This window comes from Eulemur rufifrons, chromosome 29 (genome assembly GCF_041146395.1).
Source record: "Eulemur rufifrons isolate Redbay chromosome 29, OSU_ERuf_1, whole genome shotgun sequence".
In the NCBI taxonomy this organism is placed as follows: domain Eukaryota; kingdom Metazoa; phylum Chordata; class Mammalia; order Primates; family Lemuridae; genus Eulemur; species Eulemur rufifrons.
The window spans coordinates 63,278,793-63,293,938 of NC_091011.1; the positions used below are offsets into that span (position 1 = coordinate 63,278,793).

Genomic DNA, 15,146 nt, shown 5'->3' on the forward strand with positions numbered 1-15,146 from the left:
GAAGCCAGGGATGGAGAAGAGGGAAAGAATTCTAGACAGAGGAAGAAGCAGGTCACCAGGTCCAGAGATAAAAAGAGAGCTCAGTACCAGGGGTGCATAGAAAGAAAGGGCTAATGGCAATGGCAAGCCATTTCGAAAGGTTTTAAACTAAGGATGAGCCTGACTAGATGTGCATTTCTTAAACTTTTGGGAGCTGCTTTGGACAACAAGAGGAGAGTCAAAGAGACCCATTGCCTTGGGCTAATCCTGACATGGTCCTAGACAGTAGCAGTGGAGATGGAGAGAAGCAGATGAACTGACGAGCTAGTCAAAAAGTGGCTTTGACAGTAGATGATATTAAAGGTAACAAGAAGGAATCAAGATGGTGCCTAAGTTTCTGGCCTGGGCAACAGGATGGATGGAATGCCATTCACCAAGATGGGAAATCCAGGAAGAGGAGCAGGTTCAAGAATAGGAAGAAGGCTGGGTGTGATGGCACATATCTGTAATACCAGCACTTTGGGAGGCCGAGGTGGAAGGATGGTTTGAGGCAGGAGTTCAAGACCAGTAAGACAAAAAATTTAAAAATTAGCCAGGCATGGTGGCACATGCCTGTAGTCCCAGTTACTTGGGAGGCTGAGGCGGAAGGATTGCCTGAGCCCAGAAGTTTGAGGTTGCTGTGAGCTAGGCTGACACCATGGCACTCTAGCCTAGGCAACAGAGCTGTCTCAAAAGACTCTGTCTCAAAAAAAAAAAAAAAAAAGAAAGAAAGAAAGCAAGCAAGCAAAGAAAAACCAAACCTAAATTTCTTATGGAATCAAAAATAAGCCCAAATAGCCAAAGTAATCCTAAGCAAAAAGAACAAATCTGGAGGCATCACACACATTACCTAATTTCAAATTATACTACAAGGCTATAATAGCCAAAACAGCGTGATACTGTTACAAAAGTAGGCACATTGATCAATGAAACAGAATAAAGAATCTAAAAAATAAAAATAAAAAATAGAAACATCATATACCTACAACCAACCGATCTTCCACAAAGTAGACAAAAACGTACACTGGGGAAAAGACACTCTATTCAACACATTGTACTGGGAAACTTGGAGAGCCACATGCAGAAGAATGAAACTGTATCCCTATCTCTACTCATACACAAAAATTATTCAAGATGGGTTAGAGACTTAAATGTAAGACCTGACACCATAAAAATTTGGGATGAAAACATAGGAAAAACTTTTCTAGACATTGGCCTAGGCAAAGAGTTTATGACTAAGACCCCAAAAGCAAGTACAACAAAAATTATAGGACATAATTCAACTAAAAACTTTCTGCATGGCAAAGGAAATAATCAACAGAGTAAATAGACAACCTACAGAATGAGAGAAAATATTTGCAGGCTATATATTTGACAAGGGATTAATATCCAGAATCTACAAGGAACTCAAACAAATCAGCAAGAAAAAAGTCAATAACCCCATTAAAAAGTGAGCAAAAGACATGAACATTTCTCACAAAAGATATAAAAATGGCCAAGAAACATAAGAAAAAATGCTCAACATCATTAATCATCAGGGAAATGAAAATTAAAATGAGAATGAGATACCACCTTACCTCTGTCAGAATGGTCATTATTCAAAAGTCAAAAAGCAATAGACATTGGCATGGATTCAGTAAAAGGGCACAATTATACACTGTTGGTGGTAATGTAAAGTAGTACAACCTCTATGGACAACAGTCTGGAATTTCCTCAAAGCACTAAAAGTAGACCTACCATTCGATCCAGCAATCCCTCTACTGAGAATCTACCCAAAGGAAAAGAAGTCATTATTATAAAAAAAAACACATGCATTCATATGTTCATTGTAGCACAATTCATGATTGCAAAGATAGGGAATCAACCTAAGTGCCCATCAACTGACGAGCAGATAAAATGTGGTATATGTATATATCTGTGTATACACACATGCATGCACACACACACACACACACAACATGAATACTACTCAGCCATGAAAAAGAATGACATAATGTCTTTTGCAACTTGCATGGAACTAGATGGAGCCCATTATCCTAAGTGAAGTATCTCAGGAGCAGAAAAACAAATACCGCGTGTACTCACTTATAAGTGAGAGCTGAACAATGGGTATACAAGTCACACAAAGTGGTATAGCGGACACTGGAGATTGAGAAGCGGGGAAGTTGAAAGAGGGTGAAGGTTTGAATATTACTTATTGGTACAATGTACACTATTTGGGTGGTGGGTACACTAAAAGCCCTTACTTCACCACTGTACAATTCATCCATGTAACAAAAGACCACTTATACACCTTAAATCTATTGAAGTTTTTTAAAAAGAATAGGAAGAAGATAATTAATTCCATTTTTACCATGTTGTGGTGCCATGCAACATATTAATGCACATAAAGATCATGCTTTAAGAAAAGAACAACTCATGTGAATTAGTTTAATTGTCCACTAATAGTTATGCTAACATATTTAAAAACAGTTTGATTCACAAAATTTTGATATATGTGCACCTTTTTAATAGAACTTTTTTTGCATTTAGTATCCTCATCTATCAAGACATACATGTACACAATTTATCTTTTTACTAGGCAATTTTGAACATGATACTACTTTTTTAAATGATTGGCAAACTAAAATGTAGACCTAGTAAAAAATAAACTCAAACAGTATAAAATACTGTACAATAAAAAGGTCTCTTTGTTAGTATGAATTTATGTTTAACTTAATAGAGATATATGTGGTTGTATATAGATACGTTAGTTAATATACACACATCTTTCTTTGCTCTATTGGCTGAGAGGGCCTGCCACACATCTAACACCCTGACCTTTGTTTCTGATATTATAGGGATATGCATATGCGCTATTTGCTTCTCCCTATCCTCTGGGCACCTTTCTTGCTCTATGCCCAGGAGGCTGACCTTATGGTCAATGTCAACGGGCTCCTTATCTGTCACTTCTTCCAGTAGGAGTTGAGCAATGGAGGAATGGAGGAGCAGGGAAAGCATGAGGCTGAGATGAGAGTCAGGGAGGGAAGAAATTGGAGTATTTACTCTCCCAGCTCCTTCCTTGTTGAGCATGGAATTAGCAATGGTTCCATTCTTCCACTGAAGGCCACAGTTCCTGCTGGGCAAGCCTCTCCAACAGCTCCATGGATTCTGGTAACAGCTCCTTCCTCCTGCCTCCTCAGGCTAGAGTTGCTGACAGCTCTTCTACTTTTATGACCATTGACAGCTGACAGCTGACAACTCCCTTCAGCCAGCCCTGAAGTACTTTGCCGTGCCTTTTGGGTTTTCCTTGACTCTGCCCACACCTTTGTGAACCGCTCCTTCATTGACTCCATCTGAGTGTGCCGTCTCTTTCTTGCCCAGACTCTGAGTCATATAATAGACAAATATATATTCCCTTCATTTATACAAATGTGAGCAAACTATATATACCTTTTGTACCTTGCCTTTTTTTCATCTCAATACGGTTTGGGTTTCCTTCCATGCACATATATATTGGTCTGCTTTATTAGTATCCCATTGTCTGTGTCTACCATACTTTTAAACATTACATCCAAAGATGGGAATTAAAGCTGAAATTTACTGGAGGGACCATGAAGCCTGGGATGGGACAATAAGATAGGGCTGGCACTTCTGTGAGACAGTGGTGAGGTGAGCTGATGTTGCTAAAACCCTGTAGAGTTTTGCAGTAGTTAAGGGAGTGGGCTTTGGTGTCATACTGCTTAGGTTCATATTCCAGCTTGACCAAGCTGTGTCACCTTGGACAAATAATTTAGCCTTTCTGTGTATATTTCCTATCTGTAAAATGGGAATAACAATACCTACTTCAAGGTAATACATATGTTCTAAAGCAGTTTCCTTTTTGAGTTGACTTTCAAGTCAGACCACACCAGGCAACATGGCGCAAATACTGCCATGTGCCTGCCTCCTGGTCTCCCCCGCATTCCCAGTTCTCTGCTTCTTTCTCCTCAGCCTTCCTCAGCCTCTGCCTTCCCTCATTCTTCCACTGTCTGTCGCACCCATCTGTCCCTATGCCCTTTTACAGGCTTTCTCTCTGTTGATATTTAAGATCCATTTTAAATGAAGAATTAAACAGTAGATTCTAGGGTTGTGTTGTTATTAATTTATAGTTCATTAAGAGGGTATGAACAAATTTTAAAAGCATTCTTTATAAAGTAGCTGTCAGTCAGCATCTCCCACAAAAAGAAAGATAAACTCTCTTAGATATGCTGTTGTTTTCCACCAGAAGTAGTTAATGCGATTGCCTAGATTAGTTTCTGCTGAGCTCTACATGAGTCCTTGACTACTATTAAGGAGAACTTGCTGAGCATAAGGTGCCACCATTACCAAAAAAATAAAGGTATTAATTACACATGCAATAATGAAAAACAATTGAATAAACCTTATATATTAAGCTTTTTTTCTTCCAAAAGTTCAGGCAATGAAAAAAATAAACAGATAAAAATAAATTTAAAAAAGACTTTTTTCCCTTTATGTGTGTCATTAAAAGATGTAGGCACCAAAAAACAGTTTATTTGGAGGACATTTCTCCAAGAAATGAACAAGAAGTTCAAGGTATTGTAGAGATTTTTTTTTTCTTCCTTACCACCTGAATTCAAGGATTCTCTGCATTTTACAAGAAGAAGAAAAAAGGTCCCTCATCCCACTCCTATAAATGAGTTCTAAACAATACCCAACAGCGTGGTGCTGGCCTTTTAGCTGTCTATTTCCTCTTCCTCAATGCCTGGTTTTAATTGCCACATACATCCTGAAGCCTTCCAGTTTGCTGTCGCCAGGTCTGATGTACGTGGATTGCAGTCACCCTGGCCTCCTTTTTGTTTCTCAAGCACATCAAGCTCTTTCCTGACTCAGAGTCTTTGCATTTGCTGTTCCCTCTTTCGGGAAGGCTGTCTCCTCATCCTTCAGCTCTCTCTTCAAATGTCACCTCCTCAATGAGAGAAAAGCCTTCCCTGAGCACCCCCTCTAAAGTAGCCCTCTCTTTCCCCATGCTCTGCATTGCTCCCATCGATAACTCTATAAGACACTGTTCTATTTCTCCCATAGCTTGTTACCATAACAGAAAATTATCTGATTTATTTATTTGCTGATAGTCATTGTCCCCCAACTAGAATGTAAGTCCTTTGAGGGCAGGAACTTTTTCAAGACTTGTTCACTGCTGTATCTGAAACATTTAAGATAGTGTTGACACAAGTAAGGGGGCACAGTACTCATTGAGTGAATAAATGAGTGAATGAATGAATGGAACACTCAAACATCTGACTCATTATAACATGGTACTTCAGTATTTACTTGAAACAACCCTCAAGTTTCCCTTTTCTCCTTCCATTAACAAAGCACAGAATTCATGAGATAAGATACACAAGAATAGGCTGGGCACAGTGGTTCACGCCTGTAATCCTAGCACTCTGAGAGGCCATAACAGGAGGATGGCTTGAGGTCAGGAGTTTGAGACCAGCCTGAGCGAGAGTGAGACTGTCTCTACTAAAAATGGAAAAATTAGCTGGGCGTCATGAGGATCGCTTGAGCCTAGGAGTTGGAGGTTGCAGTGAGCTAGGCTGCCCTCTACCCAGGGGACGGAGTGAGACTCTGTCTCAGAAAAAAAAAAAAAAAAATGAAAGAAAGAAAGAAATTGAGCTCTCCCCTTCGCTCCCCCCATATAAAAATAAATAGATAAATAATTAGAAAAAGACATACAAAGATAACTTTAAAAGTGAAATATACTTAAATAGTAAGAAACTTGGAAGGGTTCTCAAATTATTCTTTGCTTAGAAAACTATGCCATTATTGGCCAGGCGTAATGTCAGGGACCTGTAGTCCCAGCTTCTTGGACAGCTGAAGTGGGAGGATCCTTTGAAGCCAGGAATTTGAAGCTGTAGATTGCCCCAGCGAACAGCCTGGGGGCAACATAATGAGACCCCCTCCCTAAAAAAAAGAAAAGGAAAGAAAAAAAAAAAGAAAGAAAGAAATTTCATTAAAACAAAAATTTAAAAAAACCTATGCCATTATTTTATGTTAGCAAGAGACAAATTTACTAAACCACATAACAAGTTTGGATTCATATTAAAGAATGCAGGGTTGCCTCTACTGTCTGAGAAATTTATAAAATTATATTTTTATTGACACTGTAAGTTGTTTTAAATTGAATAGATGGCCACATAAGGTTTACAAAGAATTCTTTTTTTCATTGTTTTTAAGGATGAATTCTCATCTTTTTAAATTAGTCTCATTCCTACCCAGTGATTTCTTAAATCCCATCATTAAACTATCAATTGATCAATAATTTAATAAGCATTTATCCATGACCTGTTACATTGTCATAATTTATCAAGGTATCTGTAGGGACCCTGTCTCTACAAAAATTTTTTAAAAAATAGCTGGGCATGGTGATGCCTGTAGTCCCAGCTACTCAGAGGCTGAGGCGGGAGGATCATTTGAGCCCAGGAGTTGGAGGCTGCAGTGAGCTATGATTGTGCCTCTGCACTCCAGCCTGGACAACAGAGTGAGAGCCTGTCTCTAAAAAGAAAAAAAAAAAAAGAATTGTGAATCATCTAGGTGAGTTACTCTGGAGCTATGTATATGAGTTCATATTTTGGCATCCGAGACAGTCTTTGCCAAGGTTAAGAAAAATCCACATGTACTCACCTGAAAAGATATCCATAACATAGTTTTAATTAAAAAAAGTTGTAGATCAACATGGAAAGAGATTTTTAGTTAAAAAAAAAAAGTATGTTTGGGCTATAGATAACTCTGTTCAGAAAACATGATAGAAGGTAATAATGGCTGGAAGGAGACATAGTGCTTGCCCTCAAGAAGTTTTTGTCTAGTGAAAGAGATAAGACCTGTATGTAAATAAAATTATGATACTGAGATAGATAGTGAGAGGCACCTTAAGGAAGGATCAGATAAGGTGTCAAGAGAATCCAGAAAAGGGACCTGGATTAATTCTGAAAGCATTAAAGAATGTTCATGGAAGAGATAATGTTTTAACTGGACCTTGAAGGTATATGTGAGAGTGTAGAGAGTGGGTACATTCAGAATCTACTTTAAAACAAATACTTGCCTCTATTTTAGTGGCACTGAGTTATAGACCCAACAATAATATACTACTGATAAGAAATACATGCACATATATACATACATATATATGTAGAAAGATGCATATTTTAAGACATGTAGCAATTTATTAATAAATGTACATGTTAAATCTCCAATAAAACCTTAGAAGGATGGCAAACTCCACTGTATGATATTTAGCAGCATCTCTGGCTTCTACTCACTAAATTCTGATAGCATCACCGCAGTCGTGACAACCAAAACCATCTACAGGCATTGCCCTGTAGGGGCAAAATAGCCTTTAGTGGAGAACCACTGGTATACATAAACTAAGCATGCACAAGAGATTCCTTTCCTCTCCTCTGCAGGTGGATAAAAATTCTAAAGTTCATAGCATGGATTTTCTTTTTAGGTTGCTTCTTTAATGATTCTTAACCCCACTGGGTCAAGGAAGTCTTTGAAGATCTGTTGAAAGCTGTTGACTCATTCATTTCTCAGAAAAACACACACTCTCTGCCGGGCGCGATGGCTCACGCCTGTAATCCTAGCACTCTGGGAGGCCGAGGTGGGAGGATCGCTCAAGGTCAGGAGTTCGAGACCAGCCTGAGCAAGAGCGAGACCCCATCTCTACTAAAAATAGAAAGAAATTATATAGACAGCTAAAAATATATATATAAAAAATTAGCTGGGCATGGTGGCACATGTCTGTAGTCCCAGCTACTCGGGAGGCTGAAGCAGGAGGATCACTTAAGCCGAGAAGTCTGAGGTTGCTGTGAGCTAGGATGATGCCATGGCACTCACTCTAGCCTGGGCAACAGAGTGAGACTCTGTCTCAAAAAAAAAAAAACAAAAAAACAAAAAACAATCACACACTCTCCCACCATATTGAGTACAATTTCAGGAGATTTACACTAGGGTTCTCCTAAGAGAAGTTCTGTGTCCTGGAGCTTGTAAATTGTGATGGGCTGTATTTTCCAGGTAGGTGGGTAACTAATATTTTGGAGCCTCTTCTGTATTTACTTTCAAACACTGATAATCAGGCGAGAATGTTCTGGTTTACTAAACCCTTCCTTCTGCCCTTCATCTTAACCATGCGTTAGTCAGTTTTATCAAAAAGTATCCCAACATAAGACAAAACACTGGTGAGATCAGATAGATTCAACTCCCCCTCACCCTCATCCAGTCTCCACTCCTGTCTAGTTCGGTTTATCCCTTCCCACATTGTCCAGATGAATGGGAAGGAAGAAAAACCAAAGAGTCAGGCAAGATAGGGGCCACCTGGACACCGAATTTGATTGTGAAATTTAACACCCACAGAGAGAAATGTGTATGTATCTAAAAGATTGTGTATCTAAAATTTATAAGTAAATTATAAGCTCTCTACAGCCTCCACCCACGGATTACTCCTAAAAGACTTTCTAGAAATCCAAAGGCTTATTCATGTAGAAAACTGGCTCCGCTCCTCTCCTCCGCACCTGTGCCAGACTGTGGAGTTCCCTGATTCACAACCTGGGAGTCAAGGTCAGCGATCCCAGTGATTGCTGACCTTTTCCTCCATGCCGGGCTCTGCTCTCCACTAACTAATCCCGGGGCCGACCAGCCCCTGACCTCGCAGCCCGCATGAGAAATTGGGGGGTGAGTGAGGATCCGGGTGGCCCCTGCGTGATGGCCAGTAAGATTCTCAGCCTTTCCTGTTCGGGAAAGGGAAGGAATGCGGGAGGGGTAGGATTTCTTTCCTGATAGGATCGGCAGGGAAAGACCGCAGCCTGCGTGTCCTTCCTTTCGACCATGGTGTCTCTATTGCTCCGTAAATAAAACGTCCCACGGCCGTGTGCGAGAGCTATAAAGGCAGCGGGACAGCGGTCCGCGGGGCATTCGGGGCGCGGAGCGAGCAGAGCAGGTGAGTTCAGCCCGGGCCCGCGGCGTCGCCTGGGAGCCACCGGTGGCTGAGGATGGGACTAGTGAGGGGGCACGGAGCGGGCGGGCAGGGGGCAGAAGAGCCTTCTTTCTGAGACGCTGAGAGCAAGGAGAAGACTAGGAAAACAGGACGGGGGAAGAGACTTGCCGCACGCGAGTAAAGTTCTGCCTCCGGGAGAGCTGCGACCGTTGCTGGAATTTGCCCGCAGCGCACGCGGCCTCGGGCCCGGGGAGCACGCCCCGAGGGTCCCACGCCGGGCCCGGGGCCTGCGCTTCTCTCCCAGTGCACCCCCGAAGCTGCGTCCTGCGTCGGGTGCGGGGAGGGAGGGACGCTCACAGTGTCCCCTTCCCGCCTCGCACGCGCCCCCGGCCCCTGCCCCAGACCCAGTTTGGGGGAGATTTCAGGACGCGGACAGCGCCCCAGGAGCTCGCGGGAGGGGACTGAGTCGAGCTCCGGCAGCCCCCAAAGCGAAGCTCACTCCCTTCGAAGTGGGGGAGCCCCGGGCAGCAGGTGCTCAGGTGCCCCCCTGCGGGCTGGCGGGGTGCGCCGTGGGGCGGCGAGACGCGAACGCCGGGGGGCTGCAGGACGCGGACCAGGCTCGCCGGGGTCAGCTGCGACTGGTGCGGCCGGGAGGCAGCTAACAGGTGGTTCCGTCTTTCTGCTACTCGCTCTCCACCTGCGCTCGTCCTCCCTTGCGGCATCTCCCTCCCTGCTGTCCTGAGACTCGCAGGTCATGGCTGGGCCCGGAGGCAGATCCGAGCCGCCGCAGCTCCCCGAATACAGCTACAGCTACGTGGTGTCGCGGCCGGTCTACAGCGAACTCGCCTTCCAGCAAAGGCACGAGCGGCGCCTGCAGGAGCGCAAGACGCTGCGGGAGAGCCTGAGCAAGGGCTGCAGGTAGCGGCCGCGCGGGGCGGCGGAGCGGCGGGCCGGGGCGCCGGGCGGGAGGACGTGCCCTGCGGCCGGGCGGGGGATGCGGGCGGCCGGCCCGGGGCGCCGGCGGCTTCTCCCAGAGGCCGGACTCTGGGTCTCGGTCCTCAATGCTGCCCTTCCTGGTCGGAGGGTGGCTCCATGGTCTCCAGCCCGAAAGGAAACTCACCGTTGGGGGACTGGGTCCTGAGAGCCCCATCTCTCTTTTTCCTCTGTCGAGGAAACCTGGAGTGCACCTTGGGGTACAGTGGGTCCCTACTGCCTGCTTGTGAGGGCCCAACTGTGGAAAGGGGGAAGAGCGGCGATAGTTTAAAGGACCTGATGGGTAACCTGAGCAGGAGTCCTTTGCAGGCGGGAGACATTCTGTAAGGGACCCCGGAGGAAAGCTAGACTGCCGGAGAGCGTGTGTGCTCCAAGCACTTCACCAGGAGGCAGTGTGGGGACTAACACCGTCAGTCTCTAAACCCAAATGTGCCGTCCGTAAGTGGCTGTCACAAACATAGGGAATTTAGAGAGCAGTTAACTAATGGCCAGATTTCCTTTTTTTAAAACCTTTTAGTATAGAACATTTCAAATATTAATATATACAAAAGTAGACATAGTAGTATAAAGAATCCGGGTTGCATGATTTTACTCGTCACCAGGCTTCAACAATGATCAGTTCAAATCTTGTTTCATCTATCACCATCCACTTGCCCTGCTCCAGTATTGTTTGGAAGTAAATCCCATATTGTGTATCTTTTTTTGTCTTTATAGATTTTAGTATGTACTTCTAAAGACTCTTTTAAAAAATATAACCACATTCCATTATCACACCTAAAAATAATTCTTAATATCAAAAATTGAGTTGTTAAAACTTCTTATAAATGTCATAATGTTAAAAAACCAATTTATTGAAATCAGCAGTCAAATAATATCCACCTACTTTTGATTTTTTTCTTTTATCTATAGGTTGTTAAATTTTAAAAATACTAAGTAGGAAGGTACAAAGTATACATTCATGTTAAGATGTTTGTAAAAACTAGCTTCAAGCTTTTATTGCCAATATATACAGAGCATGTTTGTTTTTCTCTAAAGGAAATAATAATAATAATAATATGGCGCCTGGCTTAGAAGTCTGAAAATTAATCTCCATCTAGAGACTCCACATTAATCAGTCTCTGGCTGGACAGGAAAATGAGTTCTTGTGTAGGGATATTTTCTCAGAGGATAAGAAAGGCCGGAGGGGGTGGAGAAAATTAATCCTGTCTTCTAGTACAGTACATTTAAAATGATAGATGTTATTCTTGGCAAAAGCATGGTAAGCACTTCAGTGTTAGTATTTTCCATGAAATTCTTATTCTTTTTCTAAATAGTTATAAATATCAGCAGTGTTCATTTCATCACTTTGTTATGGGCAATTGGTTATGGCTGAGATTGGATTGGAAACCCAGTTTCCACTTGCTTTTTGACAGTTGTTCAAGAAAGAGAGCCTTTGGTGTGCTGAAGACCTTCGTGCCCATCTTGGAATGGCTCCCCAAATACCGAGTCAAGGAGTGGCTGCTCAGTGACATCATTTCGGGAGTTAGTACTGGACTAGTGGCTACGCTACAAGGTAAGATGTTGGTGGATTAGCTTTCGAGTGATGGAGAGTTACAGTCTCCAGCAGCAGTTCAAAACTTTCCTCAGCTACCATGAGTCCGTACCAGATCCTTGCTCACCTTGCAAGGCCTTTGTCTTTCCTCTAGAGCCCCTCAGTAGAGAAATTCACCTCTTTTCTCCTCTTCCCTAGAGTTCTCTTCCTGGGACACTGTGCTGCTCCCTAGCTGCATGGCTCCAACTTACAGGCATATGCTATGCAGTGGCCTCCCAGTTTTAATTGACCACAACTCACAGTATGAAATATGTGTCACATTGTGATCTGTACACACATATCTAAAGTTTTGGCTGGGTGCGGTGGCTCATGCCTGTAATCCTAGCACTCTGGGAGGCCGAGGCAGGAGGATTGCATGAGGCCAGGAGTTACAGGTTGTAGTGAGCTGTGATGAGGCCACTGCACTCCAGCCTGGGCAACAGAGAGAGACCTTGTCTCACAACAAATAAATAAATATATAAATAGTAAAGTTCTGCAAAATATTTATCATCACTGCAAGTGATACACTCTGATTTTTAAATTCTGTTCTATTCTTATTTTTTAAAAATGTTGATTGCAGCCCATTGAATTATTTTATAACCCACACGTGGGTCTTGCCCTACAGTTTGAAACTGCCTTAGGGGAAAGCAAAGGAAGTATCTTAGCCTGGGCTATATACATGAGTGTTTTTTCTGCTCTGCTCTTTTTTTTTAATCCATCCTCTTATTTTAATCTTTGGGAAAGTGTTCCATCATAGGTGGTTTTCCTTTCTTTTTTTTTTTTTGACACGGGCTTTATCCCATAATATTTCCACAAGCATCTTAGAAATTTGTTGCATTGTTCCTGCATAGCAGTATGGGCATTTTACTGTGTGCCTCATCCCCATTATCTTGTTTGTGCCCCCCTCACCATTTGGTCCAATTCCCCAAAGGCCCTGAACCATGAAAACAGAAAATTCACTTATTTATTATAATTTTATGGAGCACCTAGTATATCCCACACACCAGGCATGCTGACGTGAATAAGATGCACCACCTGCTTGCAAGGAGCTCATAGTCCAATGGAGAGATAGGTGATAACAATTCAGTGTGAGAAGGGCTGTGGCAGGGTTGCCCACTAAGGGAATGCAAATGGGGCACACTCAACCCAGCCTTGGGGGATCGGGAATGGCTTCCTAGAAGTTGAGTTCTCAAAGCTGAGTTTCCCTGAAGGCTAAGACTGAGTTTGCCAAGTGATGGGAAGTAGAGCGGAGTGGGGATGGCTTGAAAATAGACTATTTCAGAAGTTAGTAATAAATGTTGAGCAATATTGTGAGCTAAAATTTGGCTGTGGAGCTCTCATGATTACCCAGAGCAGGCCAGGTAGATTCCCACAGAGCAGGAGGCTGTCCTATGTCCCCAGTGAGGGACCTTAGCCTGATGGAGCATGTTTTCAATCACGAAGGCAGATGGAGGGGCACGGGTGGAGCGGGGCAGAGGGATGGGTTGTACGGTCCACGGGTTAAGCAATGCCGAGTGTTCTACACAGTCGGCTACAATGGCTGTGATGTGGCAACACCCTGTGACTCCAGGGGGACAGGAACCATGTATAATTCATGTTTGTTTCGCAGGTGTCTAGCACAGAGACTGGCACATAATAGATGGCGTATTTAGAGAAGAGGACTGATTTGCATTTGTTATAATGAATCATCTTTATATAGGAAAAATAGTTTTCAAGCTCCATGTCTCTCCAGTTTTCATAGATGAGTATCTTATATAAGAATTAATTTTGTTTAATAAATATTGAACACTCTACCAAGGGCTTTGGCTAGTTACTTCATTTAATCCTCAACAATCCTGCTAAGTAGGTACTACTATTATCTCCTTTTCAATAGATGAGCAATCTACTAAATCTTGCCTAAGGTCACAAAGCTGGTAAGTGGTTAAACTGAGGTTTAATCCTGGAGTCTAATTCCTACAATCTTAATTTATACACTGTGAAGTTCCTTACTTTATGGCTAATATGTTTTTCCAGAAACGTTATCTCTATGAAGTTATCTTTGTAAGGCAAATTTCTGGGAGGTTAATCTGGCTCATTCGTACATTCATTTATCATTCATCTGCTTAATATTTACAGACTAATTCTGCATGCCAAGTGTTCGGCCATAGGGATTCAGTGGCATACTAACAGGCACAGGTCGGTCCTGACCTCATGGCGCTCATTTTCAGAGATAGAGTTGGGAATTAAATAAGTAGATAAATAGAAAAATAATTATAGAAGATTGTGAATAATTATAGAAGATTGTGATCTTCATTGTGGCAGATTAAATGTGCTGTACTAGGGATTAATTTGGGAAGGGAGGTCTATTTTAGATACAATGGTCAAGGAAGACCTTGTTGAGGAGGTAAAATTTAGTCAGAGACCAGAGGATGACAAGGAGGCAGTCCTGTGACTAGCAGGAAGAAAAGTGTAGTAGGTCAAGGTGCAAAGGCCCTAAGGCCAACTGGAGTTCAGTATTTCTGAGGAGGAACAAGAAGAATTCTAGTGTGGGTGAATGCGGTGGGGGAGGGTGGGTAAACAATGAGATAAGGTTAGTCAGGGCTGGGGTTAGGATGAGAGAAGGGACAGGCTCACTCTCAGGGCATTTTCTCTTTAAATCTTATGCCCTAGGGACCTCACTTGCCTCACCCTATTTCTAGCCCTGTGGGGATATCGCAGTGAATTGGAGGGAGGACAGGTGTGTCAGCTTGAACCAGATCAGGCAGGATATGGAGAGAGCTGCAAGATCTGAGAAATATTTTTGCAGCAAGAATCACTGACATGTACTGATGAGTGTGGATGAAAATCACAGATGCCTCCAAGGTTGTTGGCTTGAGCAACTGGGTAGATAGTTACATCATTTATTGAAATGGCAAAGACTGTCCCAGGAACAGGTCTGGGATGGAAAATCAAGTTTCCTTTTGGACATGCTAAGTTTGAGATGCACGTGAGATACTAAGATGCCAAATAGAGAAGTTGGAGCTACTGCAAGTGTGAAATTCAGAGGAGAGGTCTGGACTAGACATAAAATCAGGAAAGCATCACTTTAGAGGTGATATTTAAAAGAGTGGGAATGCCTGTGATTACCCAGCAAGAAAGGCAGATGGGGAAGAGAAGGGGACTGGAGTACTTAGGGGTTAGGAAGATGAGGACAGGCGCCACCGAGAGCCCAAGAAAGGTGAGCACAGGAAATCAAAGAAAAAGGACAATCACAGGAATGGGGGCTCAGAAGCCAAAAGAGAAGGTTTGGTTTTCTTTTTATAAAAAACAAAACAAAACAAAAAAACAATGGACAGAGAGGCAGATAGTGTTGAATATGTCTGAAGGGTGGTGTATGATGAAGGATTACAGACAGTTTTTAAGAAGTTTTGCCATGAATTGGAGGGAGATAAGAGATGCTGATGGAATGAAGGAAGGGCTTGTTTTTCTTTCTCTTTTCTTTCTATCTTTTTCTCTTCTTCTTCTTCTTTTTTTTTTTTTTTTTTTTTTTTGAGACTGGGTCCTGCTCTGTTGCCTGGGCTGGAGTACAGTGGTGTCACCATGTTTCACAGCAGCCTCTAACTTCTGGGCTCAAGC

General features: G+C 42.8%; 1 protein-coding gene across 1 annotated transcript in view; it reads left to right on the forward strand.

Annotated features, from left to right (window-relative positions):
* The first annotated feature begins 9,743 nt into the window (after nucleotides 1-9,743).
* Nucleotides 9,744-15,146, forward strand: part of SLC26A4 (solute carrier family 26 member 4) — a 48,618-nt gene continuing 43,215 nt past the window's right edge. The window contains exons 1-2 of the mRNA XM_069462177.1: nucleotides 9,744-9,907; nucleotides 11,395-11,534. Coding sequence (XP_069318278.1) covers nucleotides 9,744-9,907; nucleotides 11,395-11,534 — 304 coding nt within the window. The remainder of the gene's footprint in view (nucleotides 9,908-11,394; nucleotides 11,535-15,146) is intronic.